We start from the raw sequence: 20369 nt of genomic DNA, 5'->3' as shown, positions 1-20369 counted from the left end.
GTTTCTCTGCACTCATTGAAGTGGCCTTCTTTTCTAAAATTGGGGGGAAATTTGCTATCCTTTTTCTCTTCTATGGTTAAGTCTCTAGCCCTTTGCTAAGAGGGCCCATCTACAGGATAACTGCCTAGGAGAACATGTAATTAGATACAAATAGCATAAGGGCTGTGGAGCTCGCTCCTGTCAAAGGAGGGAAGAAGAGCCTGGAACTGGGAAGAAAGAGGCATCATGGGTTACTATAAGTGTTACAAAACATTTTGCTGATTTATTATAACACATGCTGCAAAAATATAAGCAGGGGACTCTGTGGTACAGATAAAACAACACTATATTGATGACATAATTTCATTCCTAAAACAAAAATGAGAACTAACTGTGCAATTGTGCTAATTTTAGAAACTGTTTATCTAAATTATGAAGGTTTAAAACTTAAGGAATTCACAAAGTAGTTTATTAATCATTGTAGGTTTCACTCTACCACCCTTTTTCTTACCCATTTTCCATTAGGAAATCCACGACATATTTTTTCAAGCAGTAGAGGTGGGCATCCACAAGACCCGTGTGGAAACGTATTCTAGGGTGCCTGCAAAAAAAAAAAAAAAAAAAAAAAAAAGAAGAGGCTACAATCAGGTAACATGGTCTCCATTCTATTATCAGGTAGTAGGCACTGGTAAGTTTATGAGGGTCAGAGGCATGCTGCTTACACCCCTTTCTGGGGAGACCAGGACAGTGGACCCCAGCCCTGACCCTACCAACATAAAAGGTCTTTTCCCTAGAAACCCTATGGCATACTTTCTGAGGCTTTTACGATTCTAAAGAAATCTGGTGAGATATTATATCACTGATAATCTACCTTCTTCTATTTGATCGTTAACTTTTTTTTTTTGAGACAGTCTTGCTCTGTTGCCTGGGCTGGAGTGCAGTGGCATGATCTTGGCTCACTGCAAGCTCTGTCTCCCAGACTCAAGCAATTCTTGTGCCTCAGCCTACCGAGTAGCTGAAACTATAGTTGTACACCACCATGCCCAGCTAATTTCTGTATTTTAGTAGAGATGGGGTTTCACCATGTTGGCCAGGCTGGTCTCGAACTCCTGGTCTCAAGTGATCCACCCACCTCAGCCTCCCAGAGTGGTGGGATTACAGGTGTGAGCCACCACACCTGGCCTCTATTATAAATTCTTACACACAATTCTTGTAACAAACATTTTCCTGCTTCTACCCTAATTATCCTATTTTCCTCAGACCATGCCATGCTTTCTTTTGCCTCCACAATTTGGTATGTATTCTCCATCTTCACAGAAGATGGAGTAAAATTCTATGAATAATCCTAACTTCCTACTCTTATTTATTCCTCAGGAATCACTCCAGGATACACTTCCTCTAGGAATCCTTCACCGACAACAGCTCCCACAAAACTTGGTATCTACCTCTATTGGATAACTTAACATACAGTAAAGAAACAGACTATTCACTTGTCTCTCTCTCCCACTAGACTGAAATTCAGTAGAGCAGAGATTTATCTTCACATCCTTAGCACTTAGCATTGTGCCTGACACAGAGTAAATGTTCAATAAATAGTTGTTGAATAAACAAATAAATGAATAAATGAGGTCAAATTAAGGCATCTGCGTAGGTGTAAAAAATGCCATGCTTGTAATGTCTGAGGTCATTTTATTTAATAAAAATAAACACTCAGGGAAGGGGAGTATGGTAAAAAAACAAAAAAGAAGAAGATTCCAGTCATAGATGCCTGGTTGTCTTCTAACTCTGTGTTGCTTGGCTTTGACTGCCTTGCAGGTTTTTATTTTTACTTTTAGAGACAGGGTCTTGCTCTGGCTGGAGATAGCCACTTGCCTAGGCTGGAGTGCAGTGGCACAATCATTGCTCACTGTAGCCTCTATCTCCTGGGCTCAAGTGATCCTCCTGCCTCAGCCTCCTGTAGCTAGGACTGCAGGCATGCACCACTACATCTGGCTAATTTCTTTTATTTTTAGTAGAGACAAGGTCTCGCTATGTTGCCCAGGCTGGTCTTGAACTCCTGAGCTCAAGCAATCCCCCTGCCTTGGCTTCCCAAAGTGCTGGGATTACAAGCATGAGTCACCACACCTGGCTGCCTTATTATTATCATGGGATCTAGATACCCCAGAAGCAATTTATCGAATAAGTTATGGTGTACCATGCTGGGCTTCTATTCTTTTGGGAAAAGTGCAATAGAAGAGTCAGAGACTTGGGAATCCCACACCCATACCATACACAAGCTAATTAATGGATAAAGTGAGGATGAAGAGGAAAGTAAAAGGTACTTTCCCGGTTTAACTTTCTGAAATTCTCAAGTTCTAAGAAATTCCTCAAGGAATAGATTGTAGCAAATGTGAGTGTGACTGTAGCAAATGTGATTTGTGGTACCAGTGTTTCATTTGAACTCCACATCTTAATATTTCTCTCTTTTGATCTAACCAATTTGTAGAGCTGCAATCTCCTGTTCACTCCCTTGGTTTATAAATTCCTTTCATTATTCATATACTCCATATTATTTAATTTTCACAACTACCTTCTGAGGTAGATATATTACTCTAATTTTTATAGTTGAGTCAACTTGTACTGATCCAGCCAGCATACAAATAACTTAAAAGTCTGAATAAGTATCTTCTAAACTGTTATCAACCCCTAGTATATACGGCATAAAATCTACATAGTATTTTATAAGTGCTTTTTCAGTTTTAAAAAACTCTTATTCTTCCATTTTTTAAAAGACAAAATGTTCCAAAAATGTAATTGATATACTTGAAGATAGAGATGTAACTAGCTACCAGGCTGGAATATGTTGCAGGAACAGAAATGGGTGATTTGGAGATTTTTTTTTCCTTTCAGATTAAATGTGTAGTGAATATAAATCTTGGGACTGGGACATTAATGACATTTAAGTTGCCAAAAAGGAGGTTGCCTTTTTTCATTTTATTATTTTAGAATGATATTAGAAATAAAGATTGATATTTTAAAACAAAACAAAACCAAAAACCTCAAAGAGGTACAAATGAAATGTGAATAACTGGCTTATGGCTCTGGGCCAGGATGATGTTTTGAGTCTATATATAATACAGAAAGAAATCAATAAATGGAAATGAATAAGACATTTATTAAAAGTAGGCCAGGCATGGTAGCTCACACCTGTAATCACTTTGGGAGGCCAAGGCAGGAGGAATGCTTGGGCTCAGGAGTTCAAGACCACCTGGGCAACATAGAAAGGACCTGTCTCTACTGAAAATTTAAAAATTAGCTGGGTGTGGTAGTGCACACTTGTGGCTTCAACTACGTGGGAGGCTGAGGCAGGAGAATCACTTGAGCCTGGGAGGTCGAGGCTGCAGTGGGCCATGATTGTGCCACTACACTCTGGCCTAGGCACCAGAGGGAGATCCTGTCTCAAAAGAAAACAAAAAAGTACATAATGCAGTACTATAGTGCAGTGTAATGAGGAAGATGAAATTACTTCTGAAAAATGATTTTTGGAATTAAACGCACCTATGAATCTACCACTGCAGACTTGGTGTGATGGCTCATGCCTGTAAACCCAGCACTTTGGGAGGCCGACGTAGGCAGATCACTTGAGGTCAGGAGTTTCAGACTAGCCTGGCCCACATGGTGAAATCCCGTCTCTACTGAAAATACAAAAAATAGCCGGGTGTGGTGGTACATGCTTGTAGTCCCAGCTACTCGGGAGGCTGAGGTAGGAGGACTACTTGAACTCAGGAGGTGGAGGTTGCAGTGAGTTGAGATCTTGCCACTACACTCCAGCCTGGGCAACAAGCAAGACTGTCTCAAAAAAAAAAAAAAAAAAAAAAAAAAGGCTGGGTGCAGTGGCTCACACTTGTAATCCCAGCACTTTGGGAGGCTGTGGTGGGTGGATCACCTGAAGTCGGGAGGTCGAGACCAGCCTGGCCAACATGGTGAAACCCCATGTCTCCTGAAAATACAAAAATTAGCCAGGTGTGGTGGCGCATGCCTTTAATCCCAGCTACTCAGGAGGCTGAGGCAGGAGAATCGCTGGAACCCGGGAGGCAGAGGTTGCAGTGAGCCGAGATCACACCACTGCACTCCAGCCTGGGTGACAGAGTGAGACTCTGTCTCAAAAAAGAGGAATGATACAATATTTATTATTTTGTGACTGGCTTATTTCATTTAACATAAAGTTGTCAAGGTTTATCTGCGTTGCAACATGTGTCAAAATTTCCTTCCATTTTAAGGCTGAATACATTCCCTTGTATGTATATACCACATTTTGTTTATCCATTCATCTGTTGATGAACATGTGGGTTTCTTCCACCTTTTGGCCATTTTGAGTAATGCTATGAACATGGGTGTATAAATATTTATTCAAGTCTCTGCTTTTACACATACACTTCTTAAAAAAATTATTTTAAGGAAAGAAAATTTCAAATATACATAAACTCCAGGATAAATTCTCATATATCCATCAATCAGGTTGAATAATTATCAACATTTTGCCAATCTTTTTTATTTTTGCTATAGTACTTATTATGAGTTGAATTGTGTTCTCCACAAAAGATACTGAAGTCATAACCTTCCAGTACCTGTAAATATGATCATATTTGGAAATGGAGTCTTTGCAGATGATCAAGTTAAGATGAAGTCTTTTTTTTTCTGGCGGGGGGGCATTAATCCAATACAGGTAGTGTCCTTATAAAATGGGAAATTTGGACACAGAGACAGACATGTAGAGGGAAGATGAGGTAGAGATATGGGGAGAATGTCATCTATAAGCCATCTATAAGGCATGAACAGATTCTCCCTTACCACCCTCAGAAGGAACCACCTGCTGACACCTTGGATTTTGGACTTCTACCCTCCAGAACTGTAAGACAATAAATTTCTGCTGTTCTAAGTCACCCAGTGTATGTACTTTGTTATGGCAATCCTAGCAAACTATACAGTATTTTAAAGCAAATGCCAGATATTGTGTCATTTTACCTATAAATATTTCAGTATGTGCAGTATATATTTCTAATTGCTAAGAACTTTACAATATAATTTTGATGTCATTATCAATGATTTAATAATGTCATCTAGTATTCTATCTGTATTGATTTGTCTTTTTCCATCTGGTTTATCTGATTTAAGATCCATTAAAGTTCTCACATTATATTTGCTTATTTTACTTTTTTGAGATGGAGTCTTGCTCTGTGACCCAGGCTAGAGTGCAGTGGCATGATCTCGGCTCACTGCAACCTCTGCCTCCCAGGTTCAAGTGATTCTCCTACCTCAGCCTCCAGAGTAGCTGGGGTTACAGGCACATACCACTAAACCTAGCTAATTTTTTATTTTTGGTAGAGATGGGGTTTTACCGTACTGGCCAGGCTGGTCTCCAACTCCTGGCCAGTGCTTCAGCCTCCCAAAGTGCTGGGATTACAGGCGTGAGCCACTGTGCCTGGCTACATTTGCTTATTTCATTTTTAAAAATTCCAGCTGGGTGAGGTGGCGCATGCCTGTAGTTCCAGCTACAGGGGAAGCTAGTCTGGGCATCTCTCTCTCTCTCTCTCTCTCTGTGTGTGTGTGTGTCTGATATAGGGTCTTGCTCTGTTGTCGAGACTGGAGTGGAGTGGGGCAATCACAGCTCAGTGTAGCCTTGAACTCCTTGGCTCAAGCTATTCTCCTGCCTCAACCTTCTGAGTAGCTAGGACTACAGTCATGCCTCACCATGCCCAGTTAACTTTTCAAATTATTTGTAACAGGGTCTCACTATGTTGTCCAGGCTGGTCTTGAACTCCTGGGCTCAAGGGATCCCCCTGTCTTGGCCTTCCAAAATGCTAGGATGACAGGCATGGGCCACCACACCTGACCGAGACCTTGACTCTTAAAAAAAAAAAAAATTCCCCTTTCTTATTCCCCTACGAAGCCATTAATCTGTTAGATTGGGTTACCTGTCTTATAGAACATCCATGTTCTGAATTTGGCTGATTGCTTTATCTTAGTGTCTTTTAGTTTTACTTATTTGTTTAGAGATGGGATCTCACTCTGTCACCCAGGCTAGAATGCAGTGGCACTATCTTAGCTCACTGTAGCTTCCAACACTTCAGTTCAAGCAATCCCCCTATCTCAGCCTCCCAAGTAGCTAGGATCACAGGTGCAAGCTGCCACACCTGGCTAATTTTGTATTTTTGTATGGGGCTTTACCATGTTGCCCAGGCTAATCTTGAACTCCCAGCCTCAAGCAATACTCCTACCTTGCCCTCTAAAAGTGCTGGGATTACAGGCACGAGCCACTGCCCTCAGCCTCTGTCTTAAACAAAACAAAACAAACAGCTTTATGGAAGTATAATTTACATACCATAAAATTCACCTGTTTTAGACATACAATTTAATGATTTTTAGAAAATGTACAGAGCTCTAAAACTATCACCACAATCCAGTTACAGAACATTTCTTTTACTCAAATAAGATCTCACATGTCTGTTTATAATCAAACATTCCCCTTTCCACCTCATTAAAGAGCTTCTGCACAGCAAAAGAAACTAGCAACAGAGTAAACAGACAACCTACAGAATGGGAGGAAATATTCTCAAACTATGCAACTGACAAAGGTGTAATATCAAGCATCTATAAAGAACTTAAATCAACAAGCAAAAAACAACCCCATTAAAAAGTCGGCAAAGGACATGAACAGACACTTCTCAAAAGAAGACATACAGGCAGACAACAAACACATGAAAAAATGCTCAACATCACTAATCATCAGAGAAATACAAATCAAAGCCACAATGAGATACCACCTCATGCCAGTCAGAATGGTTACTATTAAAAAGTCAAACAACAACAACAACAACAGATGCTGGTGAGACTGTGGAGAAAAAGAAATGTTTATATACTGTTGGTGGGAATGTAAACTAGTTCAGCCACTGTGGAAAGCAGTTTGGAGATATTTCAAAGAACTAAAACTAGAACTACCACTCAACCCAGCAATCCATTACTAGGTATATATCCAAAGGAAAAGAAATTGTTCTACCAAAAAGACAAGTGCCCTTGCATTCATCACAGTACTAGTCACAATAGCAGAGACATGGATTCAACCTAGGTGCCCATCGACAGTGGACTGGATAAAGAAAATGTAGTGCAATATATATAATGAAATACTATGCAGCTATAAAAAAGAACAAAATCATGTCCTTTGCAGCAACATGGATGCAGCTGGAGGCCATTATCCTAAACAAAGCAATGTAGAAACAGAAAACCAGATATCACACGGTCTCACTTATAAGTGGGAGCTAAACACTGGATACACATGGACATTAAGATGGGAACAATAGTCTGGGCACAGTGGCTCACATCTGTAATCCCAGCACTTTGGGAGACCGAGGTGGGTGGATCACTTGAGGTTAGGAGTTTGAGACCAGCCTGGCCAACGTGGTGAAACCCCGTCTCTACTAAAAATACAAAAATTAGCCGGGTGTGGTGGCGTATACCTGTAATCCCAGCTACTCAGGAGGTTGAGGCAGGAGAATTGCTTGCACCCAGGAGGCAGAGGTTGCAATTAGCTGATATCATGCCACTGCACTCCAGCCTAGGCAACAGAGCGAGAATCATCTCAAAAAAAAAAAAAAAAAAAAAAAGAGGGAACAATAGACAACTAGGATACATAACTGGGGGGAGGGAGGAGAGCAAGAGTTGAAAAAATACCTGTTTTGTTCTATGCTCACTACCTGGGTGATGGGTTCAATCGCACCCAAATCTCACCATCACACAATATACCATGTAACATACTTGCACATCTAAATAACAGTTGAAATAATAATAATAAAAAAAAAAACCAATCCCCTTTCTTATTACATCTCAGGCAATCACTAATCTGCCTCCTGTCTCTATAGATTTATAGATTTGCTTTTTCTGTCACTTAAAAAAAAACTGTAGCCATTCTAATGGGTGTGAAGTGGTATCATCAAGGTTTTGGTTTGCACTTCCCTATGACATGATGTTGAGGATCTTTTCATGTTCTTGTTAGCCATTTGTGTGTCTTCTTTGGTGAAATGTTCATTCAAGTCTTTTGCCTATTTTGAAATTAGGTTGTTAGTGATTTTTTTGAGTTGGAAGAGTTCTTATCTTTTCATTTCCTTATTTTTTCTTTTCTCAGAGACAGGGTTTCGCTCCATCACCCAGGCATGATCAAAACTGCAGCCTAGAACTCCTGGGCTCAAGTGATCCTAATGCCTCAGTTTCCCAAAGAGGTGGGACTACAGGCTTGTGCCATGCCTGGCTAATTAAAAAAAATAATTGTTTTTTTTGAGACAGAGTTTTGCTCTTGTTGCCCAGGTTGGAGTGCAATGGCGCGATCTTGGCTCACTGCAACCCCCGCCTCCCAGGTTTAAGGGATTCTCCTGCCTCAGCCTCCCGAGGAGCTGAGATTACAGGTGTCCACCACCATGCCCAACTAATTTCTGTATTTTCAGTAGAGATGGGGTTTCGCCATGTTGGCCAGGCTGGTCTCAAACTCCTGACCTCAGGTGATCCACCGGCCTCGGCCTCCCAAAGTGCTGGGATTACAGGCATGAGCCACTGAGCCCGGTCCCTTTAAGATTTTTTATAGAAATAGGGTCTCGCTTTGTTGCCCAGGCTCTTCTCAAACTCCCTGCCCCAAGTGGTCCTCCTGCCTCAGACTCCCAAAGTGCTGGGATTATAGGCATGAGCTACTTTATAGGCTGGGATTATAGGCATGGGCCTGGCCTTTTTTTTTTTTTTCTTGAGACAGGGTCTCACTCTGTCATTCAGGCTGGAGTGCTGTGGCGTGATCACAACTCACTGCCCCCTCAACCTCCCTGGGCTCAGGTGATCCTCCCTCCTCAGCCTCCTGAATAGCTGGGACTACAGGTGTGCAACACCACATCTGGCTAATTTTTGCATTTTCTTTGTAGAGACGGGTTTTGCCATGTTCCCCAGGCTGGTCTTGAACTCCTGGTTCAAGCAATCCACCTGGTTTGGCCTCCCAAAATGCTGGGATTACCTGCATGAGCCATTGCACCCGGCCCTCATTTTCTTAATAGTGTCTTTGGGGTTCAAAATCTTTAATTTTTAAGAAATAAAATTTATACAACTCTTACAGTTTTAGCTCTCATGTTAGGTCTGTAATCCATTTTCTTTTTTCTGTATGGAGTAAGGTAAGGTTCTAAATCAATCTTTCTGCAAGTAAGGATCAAACTGTTCTAGCACAATTTGTGTAAAAATCTATCCTTTTCCTATTGAGTTGCCTGGGCATCTCAGGTGAAAATCAATTGACCATAAACCTAAGGGTTTATTTTTGGACTCTTAGTTCTGTTCCACAGATCTGTTTGTCTGTCCTTATGCCAGTACCATACTTGTCTTGACTACCATAGCTTTATAGTAAGTTTTGAGCCTGGGAAGCATAATTTCTTCAACTTTTTTGTTGTTTTTCAACGATGTTCTGGATATTCTGTGTTCTTCGTATTTCCATATAACTTTTAAGATCAGCTTGTCAATTTCAGCAAAAAAATCCAACTGAGATTCTAACAGGGTTTGTGGTAATCCTATAGATCTGTGAGAGCTGCCCTCTTAGACCACTTGGGCCCAGGAAGTTGAGGCTGCAGTGAGCTATGATTGCACTACTGCACCCCAGCACCTGGGTGACTAAGCAAGACCCTGTCTCAAAATAATTAAAAGAAAGAAAGAAAGAAAGAAATGTTCCCAGTTGGGCGCAGTGGCTCATGCATGTAATCCCAACACTTTGGGAAGCCAATGTGGGAGGACTGCTCAAGCTCAGGAGTTCAAGACCAGCCTGGGCAATATAAGGAGACCTTGTCTCCACAAAAAAATAAAGAAAGAAAAATTAGCCAGGCGTGGTGGCACGTGCCTGTGGTCCCAGCTACTTGGGCGTCTCAGTTGGGAGGACTGTTTGAGCCCAGGAGCTCAAGGCTGCTGTGAGCCATGAACGCACCACTGTACTCCAGCCTGGGCAACAGAAAAGAGACCCTCTCTTAAAATAAAATAAAATATAAAAAAAAATAAAAAATTAAAAAAATAAAATAAAATAAAATAATAAATAAAATAAAATAAAATAAATAAAATAAAATAAAATAAAATAGCTCCCAAAGAAGCAGCTGCCTGCTTTCGGCAGATTACTTTTAAATTTCAAGGAGTTCAAGAACCAAGCTGTACCCGTGTTTCAATATTTATTTACCCAAGTTTGTTCCAAATATTAACAACACATACTGTATGTCAGGGACAAAGCTTTAGGATTTCTAGGGAAGCTGTAAGAAAGACTAACACACAGCTACTGGTCTATGAGATTATGCAGGACTGCATACTTTGAACTTTTCTGAGATTTGCTTTAATTTAAAGAAAACTGAACACAAAGATATATGTACCACGAACATTGTACAAAACATCTGTGAACCATAGAGCTAGGGAATAAAAAAAGCAGTTCAGAAAGGCAGTCTTGAAAGAAGGAAATATGTCCATGAAAGACAAAATTAGTACTTTAAATGTCCAAAGCTCTTAGTGACTCTAAAAAAAGGTCTTTAGTTAACAACAAGATCTTTAATTTTCCCCCAAAAGATCTCCAGGGATTTTCAGATCCTCATTCCCTTCAAATCTACAAAGGTCCCCAGGCTCAGGGCAATGCCAAATGTTCTTGAGGTCTGCTCACTTCTTCCCCGCTCCCAGCATCATCATGTGTGTGGGAGGAACTGAGTTGTTTTTATCCTGCTCACTGCATAAATACAGCAGAAGCCAACTGGGAGTTCCATTCCCCAATATGCTCCTTGTACAATGCTTAGTTCCTAGAAGGGTGGGTAGAAAAGAGCTGACAGGAAAAGCAGTTTATAGTAGCTGCATGTTTAAAAACTGAAATTCATCTAGACACCCTGTGTGAACACATTTAGATTTTCAGCATTGCTGTGAATGAGACCGTAAGAATTTCTAGCCTAGTGGGAGAACTGGTGTGCATGTTGATATAGTCCACAGTGACTCAGTGAGGAAGGAAAGCCATCATTAATTTAAACTGAGTGTTGGCTAGGTGTGGTGGCTCATGCCATAATCCCAGCACTTTGGGAGGCCAAGGTGGATGGACCACCTGAGGTCAGGAGTTTGAGACCAGCCTGGCCAACATGGGAAAACCCTGTCTCTACTAAAACTACAAAAAAATTAGCCAGGTATGGTGGCATGCACCTGTAATCTCAGCTACTCAGGAGGCTGAGGCAGGAGAATTGCTTGAACCCAGGAGGTGGAGGTTGCAGTGAGCTGAGATCATGCCACTGTACTCCAGCCTGGGAGACAGGGCAGACTCCATCTCAAGAAAACAAAACAAACAAACAAAAAAACCCAAAAAACTGAGTGTGTCCTGCCAGCTTATATGGCTGCACAGAATGACTCTTTCCAAACCAAGCTAAGTTCAAAGTTTGGGGATCAGAGAATAGTATTGGGTGAGAACAGAATGAAGAAAACCCAGTTGCACACAAAAAAGTCAAATACAAGAGAAACTTACTTCTATCACAGGCTTCTCTTTGCATAAATATGAATGTTAACAGAGAAGGAAGTGTCATGGACGGCTTCTGAATTCAGATGCCAGTGGAACTGGAGCTTGAAACAATTACTCATAAAACCAGAGATAACAATTTGGATGAGGATAAAAGCCTCCTACAGTAACCTAACTATCTTGCAGTGTTCAATGCAGCAACATAAACAACTCCTCTATTTGAAGACCTTCAGATAATCACCTTCTACTTTATTTGGCAATCTTTTTTTTTTTTTTTTTTTTTTTTTGAGACGGAGTCTCGTTCTGTTGCCCAGGCTGGAGTGCAGTGGCATGATCTCGGCTCACTGCAAGTTCTGCCCCCTGGGTTCATGCCATTCTCCTGCCTCAGCCTCCTGAGTAGCTGGGACTACAGGCGCCCGCCACCATGCCCGGCTAATTTTTTGTATTTTTAGTAGAGATGGGGTTTCACCATGTTAGCCAGGATGGTCTCGATCTCCTGCCCTCGTGATCTGCCCACCTCGGCCTCCCAAAGTGCTGGGATTACAGGTGTAAGCCACCGCGCTCAGCCAGATTTGGCAATCTTAAACATGTTCCAACAAAGAAGCATCTTCTCTCCCATTAAAAGAATCAGAGCTAATTCACTATTCCCTAATCACTGCAATTTAGAAGAAACTAGAGACCAAGATATGCTTGAAATAATCAAGTTTGCTCAGAACTAGGGAAAAGGGAATGACCTATGGCTACTACTTACTAGCTACCTATAATTTTAACAAGCGATGCTGGGGCAAGCACCTGTGGTGTGGCTATCTGGTATTTGCTATATAGGAAGGCACTAGCCATACGATCCCAATGCCTGATCTTGGTTGCACTGTAAGTGGTAGGAATAACAGATTCTTGATTGTTAGGAGTGCATATGGAGTTATCAAACTAGAGGTCTGCCTGTTCAGCAGGGTAGGCTATGACACCATAGCCCTGAGGTGCTCAGGCCCTCTCCAAAAAAAGCAGTTGTGTTGAGGTGAAAACCCTGGACTCAAAGCAGCAGAGACTGCCAACAGTGGAAGGATTCTTAAGAGTTCCAAGTGCTGCTCCAGGTCCAGTTTTTAGGTGACCTTGTGGGTTTGTTCTTGTCCACATCCAGCTTTCCTTTCTGACTGATGATTCGGCTGACTGATAGTGATTTCAGGCTCAACACTAGACACAGAAACAACAGCATACATATACTACTCTACGAGCTTCCATAATTGTGTAATAAATCCTTTATTCTCTATGACTCACAGCATTTCTGTTTCTCTGATATAAAAATTGCTACAAGAAGTGGTCCTGGAAAAAAAAAAAAAGAATTTTAAAGATGGGTTTGCTGAACTTGTTCTGTGTTATTTGGAATTGGTTTTCTGATCTGATTAGATTTAAAGTCCTATCAACTAATTGGATGAGGCCCACCCAGATTAGCCGAGATAATCTCTCTTACTTAAAATCAATGGATTGTTGATATTAATTACATACAAAAATACCTTCATAACAACACCTAGATTAGTGTTTGATGGAATAAATGGGTACTACAGACTAGCAAAATTGATACATAAAACTAACCATCACACAGACTAATGAGAGCCACACGTCTAGTAAGTAACACAGGAATTAGCAAAGCCTTCCTAGGCAGAATCACACTGCTGTTCACCCTCGCCCATCTCAACTCAGAGTGCCAGAACCTGCTGAGATCTAGAAGCATCTCACTCCCCAAGAGGTGCTCAAGAAAGCACTCTGCACAGCACCACTGACAAGAAGCTTCTACTCAAAGATAAGCCCAAGAGTGTTACGTCTTTCAAGCTATCCTTCTAAGCTGTCCGGCCCATACAACACTGGGTGGGGAAAACTGATACATTAATTTGCACTCCACTCTAGTCTCACTGGTCTAGCTAATATGACATTTCAGCAGGTCATGCCCATCATGAGGTAGAGTCTATTTTCTCATCTCATGAATCTAGGCTGGCCTTGTGACAGCCTTGACCAGAATTCTCCCAAGTACACAAGCAATATTCCTATTGTCTTCAGGCCTGGTTCCAAGCTGGTTGTGTAGGAGATGGTCATGGCAAAGGTTCAGTGAAGGATCACTCAGGAGTTCATGCCTCAAAGCTTTGTTTCAGCTTCTGCATGGCTAGAGTTATACTAAATTAGACAGAGTTTCACTCTTGTTGCCCAGGCTGGAGTGCAGTGGCATGATCTCGGCTCACTGCAACCTCCGCCTCTCAGGTTCAAGCGATTCTACTGCCTCAGCCTTCCGAGTAGTTGGGATTACAGGCATGCGCCACCACACCCGGCTCATTTTTTGTATTTAGTAGAGACATGGTTTCATTATGTTGGTCAGGCTGGTCTTGAACTCCTGACCTCAGGTGATCCGCCCGCCTCAGCTTCCCAAAATGCTGGGATTACAGGCATGAGCCACCGTGCCCGGGATAAAAGATATTATAAAACAACCTAGCTCAGACATTCCCCACCCTTGAGGTTCAACAGCTGGGTAAATAACTTTCTCCTAAGTACCAGGTATGTACAAGACACAAAGTTGACATCTATATATTAATGCTTACAAATGTATATCTGAAGCACAATCCTATCCTCTGAACACTGAGTCTATATATGACTTCCTCCTGTTTACCTGGATCCCCAAATGAACTTCGGATCTCCCTGCCACAAACCCAGTGCTTCCTATCTCATTATTATCCTGCTGCTCAAACCTGAAATGTGAGTCTTTTTTGACACCACTACACTTCTCAACCCCAAGGTTCAAACAACAAATCCTCAGATTTTACCTGCTAAATCCTTCTCTATCTACTTTTCTCCAACTCCACTGTCAATACCCTAGTTCAAATTACCATTACTTCTTACCTGGATTACTACAATACCTTCCCTTACTTGGTCTCTCTGCATCTCCTCTTACCCAACTCCAATCCTTTCTCCATATTGCATCCAGAGTTATCTTTCGAACGCAAATTTGATTGTGTCATTCCCTGCTTAAAATGTTTTGGTAGTGGCTGGGCGCAGTGGCTCATGCCTGTAATCCCAGCACTTTGGGAGGCCGAGATGGGCTGATCACGAGGTCAGGCGATGAAGACCATCCTGGCCAACATGGTGAAACCTCGTTTCTACTAAAAATACAAAAATTAGCTGGGCGTGGAGGGGCGTGCCTGTAATCCCAGCTACTTGGGAAGCTGAGGCAGGAGAATTGCTTGAACCAGGGAGTCGGAGGTGGCAGTGAGCCAAGATTGTGCCATTGCACTCCAGCCTGGCGACAGAGCGAAACTCCATCTCAAAAACAAACAAAAAATGCTTTGGTAGTTGGGACTACAGTAGATTGTTTTAAAAATGGTCACAGCCGGGCATGGTGGCTCACACCTGTAATCCCAGCACTTTAGGAGGCTGAGGTGGGCGGATCACCTGAGGTCGGGAGTTCGAGACCAGCCTGACCAACATGGAGAAACCCTGTCTCTACTAAAAATACAAAATTAGCCAGGCGTGGTGGCTCATGCCAGCTACTCGGTGGCTGAGGCAGGAGAATCACTTGAACCCGGGAGGTGTAGCTTGCGGTGAGCCAAGATCGCGCCATTGCACTCCAGTCTGGGCAACAAGAGCGAAAATCTATCTCAAAAAAAAAAAAAAAAAAAAAAGATGGCCACAATTATTCCCCTCTCTGTACCCATATCCTTTTGTAAAGTGACTTTGCAGCTCCTCCCATCATGAGGTAGAGTCTATTTTGCATCTCATGACTCTGGGCTGGGCTTATGACTGCTTTGATCTAAAGAATGTGGTACAAATAATGCTGTTTCAGCCCTTTCTCCAATACACAAGATTAAGAAGTCTCAGCTCTGCCCATAAAGACTCTGTTGTCAAAGCACATTCAAACAGAAGATGACACTCTGGCTCCATTAATGTCCTCTTCCAACAAATTTACTGGGATCCTACTATATGTCAGGCCATGTATTAGACCTTAGACCTACAAAGACAAAATACAACCACTATCCTTATGTAACTTATAGTCCAGAGCAATACAGGGTTATAGATGTTACCACAGAACTTTCTTCAGTATATAGGGGAGCACAAAGGAAGAAGCACAGTTTTGCCTATGACAGGAAAGATTAGAAAATCTTCACAGAAAAATGATATTTGAGCTGAGTCTTGAAAGAAAAACGGGTACTTAGCCAGGGAGAGAAGAGTAACTTTGGCTGAAGGATTACCAGGAATGGTGAAAAGTAAAAGGACAAAGACATTAAAAGGAATGCAGAAGTTAAGAGAACTATAAGCAATTTTCCATAGCTACTGATAGAATGTTGAGAATGGGGTTGTGTTAGAGGTAAAGATGAGATATAAGGCTGGAGGGGTAAGCATGATTAGATAACTGAGGGCTTTAGGAATTTGTGCTTTATTCTACAAGCAATGTATTTATAGGTTTGGGGTAAAGAGAGTAGAAAGCAAAGTTGAAAATTCTGGAGAGTGTTGAAAAAACTAATGGAGAAAATGTTCCAGGAGTGACAGAAGAAAGGGGGTAAAAGGCATAAATGAAGGGACTGGCCCCAAACTTCTTCTTCTAATGCTGGAGGAAAGGAATCAAAGGTGGGTCTGAATAAAGGCAAAGTCATGGATGTGGTAGCTGGGGAAATCAGCAGACCCACGTTTTGACAGGAGAATGGTGATGGTAGAGAACAGCTTCTGAGAGGAGTGGAAAGCTGGCCCAGGACAAATGGAAGAATGCAGAAGTGGTTCTGAGGGTTCAGCTAAGATAGGAACCATGAATTTATAGTGCTGCCGATTTATATCCGTGCATATTTCTCCTAAAGACTTTGGACTTGGAGAGAAATGCCTGAAGGCACAGGACCTAGATTGGATGAAGAAGGAAATGAGGGGGGAAAAGAGAGACAGAGTGAGAGAAAAAAGAGAGGGTAGGAGTGGTGGTAGTAAGGGACTAGAAAGGTTTGAGGCTGAAATAAGGAAACAGGATTCTGGGTAAAGATGGCAGATTAAACATAAGCGTTAACCCATCCTCCTTCTGAAAACTCATTGAAGTGTCAGTACAGATTTTTTTTTTTTTTTTTTAAGTCATAAACCCACAAGGACAAAGACCACAAGAAGAGATAATGACAAAATTTTGGAAGCTGGAAAACAAAAGGATGGTGGTGGTAACAGATTTAGCATATCCAAGAAAGGTGAATCCTAAACCATCTATAAGGAAAGCTAAGAAGCAACTTGATTTGTATCTCAGGAACCCAGAAAGGATCAGGAATTGACAGCACAGCTTTTACCCACCCAGGCAGGAGACTGGAAGATTTTTCTCTGAAGTCTATATAGCCAGCTCCAAAGCAAAGACTTAAAGATATTGACATGGGTTATCTTATAGCCATATGATTTTATAGAAGTAAATTAAAAGTACAGAAGAGTAAGAATACACTGGACAAGATACCTTGGGAAAGGTCTGTGATCCTAACTTCCACAAGCCCTTCTTCCCTTCTGTACCTGCCCCCACCCCAAACTGCAAATTAAGAGAGGTATTTTGGGAATTAGGGCTGGTTAGGAGCAGTGGAGGTACTAATTTACATAAATAGTATTTCCAGACTTCCATACCATTGGGAAAATAATCAAGGGTTTAAACCATTTCTCATCATCTGTAGTCCCAGAAATACAGATCTGACCATGATCTTTGAGGTCTTGACTGAAGTCCTTGACTCCCCAGATATAGATGTCTAAATCTTCCAAGATGACCTTGTGAACATTTTATTCCATTTTAAAGATATCCTTTAGGAGCTTGTTTTAATATTTTCATTACTCTTCCAGTAAAAAAGCTTGACAACTATTCAAAAGAAAACAATGTAACATTGGGGAAAAGCTACATGATTTTCTTATTAAATATTTGGCACAAATATCTTTTACTTATGAACTATTAAAAACATATGTCTGTCAGAAATAAAGCAGGAATTTTAGAGCTGGAGAGGGGGTTTCTTTAAAGACCAACTAAGCCAATTTCTGCTGGGGGAAACTGAGGCTTAGAAAAATAAAGTTATTTGCTCAAGGTCACACAGCTGGTTTGTCTCCAGACTAGACTGCAAATTCTCTGAACTTGAATTTTCAGTAACAAGCTCTTTCTACCAGGAACATTCTTTCCTACTACATGTAATGCCTCTCCAAGTCAGAAATGCAACAATCAGACATGTAGGAAAGGTGTTGTGCTTTGTTTAAATCCAACAAGGTCATAAGAATCTGGGCCCTTTGAGGTAAAGTTGTTAGCACTGACTGATGACTAAATAGCTTGCTGGGGAGGCTGCCTCTGCACCTGACCATATTCTAACAAGTGTCTTTGAAATCAAGCAAACATTTTATCCCTCCTCACCCCCCCAACTAATGCTTTTTTTTTCTTTCTTTCTTTCTTTTTTTTTTTAAAGAGAGAAATGAGTCTTGCTATGTTGCCCAGGCTGGTCTGAAACTTCTGGGCTCAAGCAATCCTCCCACCTCAGCCTCCTAAAGCGCTGGGATTACAGGTGTGAGCCACCACACCCAGCCTCTCTCTCAGAAAGAGAAAACTGATGGGATGTACATTCTATCATTGTCCTTTTCTCTCTCTTTTTTCAATTTTTTTTTCATAGGTTTTGGGGGAACAGGTGGTATTTGGTTACATGAGTAAGTTCTTCAGTGGTAATTTGTGAGATTTTGGCACACCCATCTCCTGAGCAGTGTACACTGAACCCAATTTACAAAAGTTAAAAAAACTTTACAAGAAGTTTCTGATTTTCCTATATACATGAAGGCCTTATCCAAGGTAACTGGTGTTTGCCCACTAGGAACTAGCCTCCATCTTTGGAAATTCAGCGTTTTAAAAAAGATAAAAACAGAAGGAAGTACTGTATTCTCATAATCAGAAAGCGCTTGAAAATCTGAATCTAATTAGCTTTTAACCAGCATCTCACTTGAGGCAGGAGGAGCACAACACCCCAGAGGGTCATAGGAATGAGAGAATATTTTTATGCATATTTATCCAGCCAGCAACCCTTTTATAACTACACACCAAAGATCCTGAATCACTGGGGTGTGGATTATAAATCAGAAGAACAAGGAAAAAAATCTGCCAACAACTAAAAATGCAGCCTAGTCTTAGGAAACTGACAGAAGATCTGCTCTCAACGACCCCAGTGCTTAGTCAAGGCCCTGAACTTGACATCTATGAAGGAAAAAGACACATCCACCTGCTCTTCATTATCACCTCACCTCTGACTAGGTCCATCTTCTTTGCTCCCATCATGCCCAAGCCTTGCTCTCGTTGTCAAATGTAATTACAATTAAGGCATTTACTAACACTCCATTGTATGGAGCCATAAACTAGTTCCCACAGAGGTTAAAAAGAAAATAGAAAACAACCTCCACCCACCCTTTAGTTGTAACCAGAGAAACATGAGTCTTGCTTTTAAGAACTTAATGTCTAAGGCTGCTATCTCTAATACAGAACAAAGCATAAACATCAGTGCTTGATGGATGCATGTGAGTCAGGTCCCTCATTTCACATAATAATTGCTAATCACAATTAGTTTTCCTTTCTGTATTCCAAAGGACAGAATTCCTTGAGAGTCTTGAATTTAGCAGTGCAACATTGTGATACTTTTCAAGTCTTATATACCTTAAATCTATCCTACATACTTCTGTCAAATTATTTTTTTTCAGAATCCTATATTTGAATAATCATTTCCTTCCTCAAAAGTTTTTAATAATTCCCTGGTATTCAAGGCTCTCTATTTTTAGACCAACTTAACATCTCAGCCTTATCTCCTCAAGTTTCCCAGCATGAACCTTCCATTCAGGTCAAACTGTCCTTCCCCACCTTTGCTCACGGCATTCTCCGCATATAGGATTCAGCTAGCTTCCCATGTCCCTTTCCATATCCGGACCAAATCAATCCTTCAAGTCCCAATTATTCTATTCTGTTTCCCTGACCACCTCAGCCCCTAGGATTAGATACCTCCTTTGAATTCTTAGAACACTGTCTGTTGGCCATAACTGTTCAGTATCTGATATCCCTTGCTATTGTTTGTTAACCTTTTTCATGCATAAATGAATCTTCCACCAAGGCTGATGAGCTTTTGAGATAAACTCCCCTGCCTCAAGGAAAAAGTCTTCTGCCTTAAATACCAAAACAGTGGTCTGACCAGATTTGAAGGATGTGTTCCTGAAGGTAGAATGGTCCTCATGAATAAGGACCAGTTCTGTCCCTAACTAGATACGACATTGAACAAAACCCCTTCTTCCTTGCTTTCAGAATCACTGCCTGAAATATAGAAGACTGGACTAACTAAATGACCTTCCAGCTGTGGCAGTTCGTAATTCTAGAAATATTACAAAAGCAATTGCGATTTTTCTTTAAAAAAAAAAAAAAAAGGCAAAAACTGCAATTACTTTTGCACCAGCCTAATAGCTACAAATAAGATCATATTTTTTAATACATTAAGAGATATTTATTGTTTAATTGCATCTTGTGGCGAGCTTTTCTGAAATACAAAAAAACTCCCTCTGCTTCCTACGTTTTGATTTTGATAAATGGATTTAGGAAAAAAAAAATCCAAAACAAAACCCTTACTTCTTTCTTCACAGAATTCCAGAGCTAGTCAGCTATATCCTGACCACCGTAAGAAACAAGCTGTGCTCACAAGATATTCTTTATGGAGAAAAAAAAGAACCTGAGTGGGGTCAGCAAACTACAGCCTGCCAATTAGATGGCCCTGCTGCCTGTTTTAATGGGAAAAAAAAAAAAAAAAAAAAATCTTGTACAGATACGGTCTCGCTCTGTCACCCAGGCTAGAGTGCAGTGGCATGAAAAAAGTTCACTGTAGCCTCAAACTCCTGAGTGCAA

At 41.2% G+C, this 20369-nt stretch overlaps 1 protein-coding gene across 4 annotated transcripts in view; it reads right to left on the bottom strand.

The window, feature by feature from the left end:
- Nucleotides 1-20369, bottom strand: part of EIF2B3 (eukaryotic translation initiation factor 2B subunit gamma) — a 135657-nt gene that overhangs the window by 44186 nt on the left and 71102 nt on the right. For 3 of the 4 annotated variants that reach the window (XM_024231547.3, XM_054535730.2, XM_024231556.3), the window contains exon 6: nucleotides 491-580. The exons of the other annotated variant lie outside the window; for it this stretch is intronic. In XM_024231547.3, the coding sequence (XP_024087315.2) occupies nucleotides 491-580 (90 nt within the window). The remainder of the gene's footprint in view (nucleotides 1-490; nucleotides 581-20369) is intronic. 4 annotated transcript variants of the gene reach the window in all.

The sequence above is a fragment of the Pongo abelii genome, chromosome 1 (genome assembly GCF_028885655.2).
Source record: "Pongo abelii isolate AG06213 chromosome 1, NHGRI_mPonAbe1-v2.0_pri, whole genome shotgun sequence".
NCBI lineage: Eukaryota > Metazoa > Chordata > Mammalia > Primates > Hominidae > Pongo > Pongo abelii.
The sequence above is the reverse complement of the archived record's forward strand: the minus strand, read 5'-3'. Positions and strand labels throughout refer to the sequence as shown.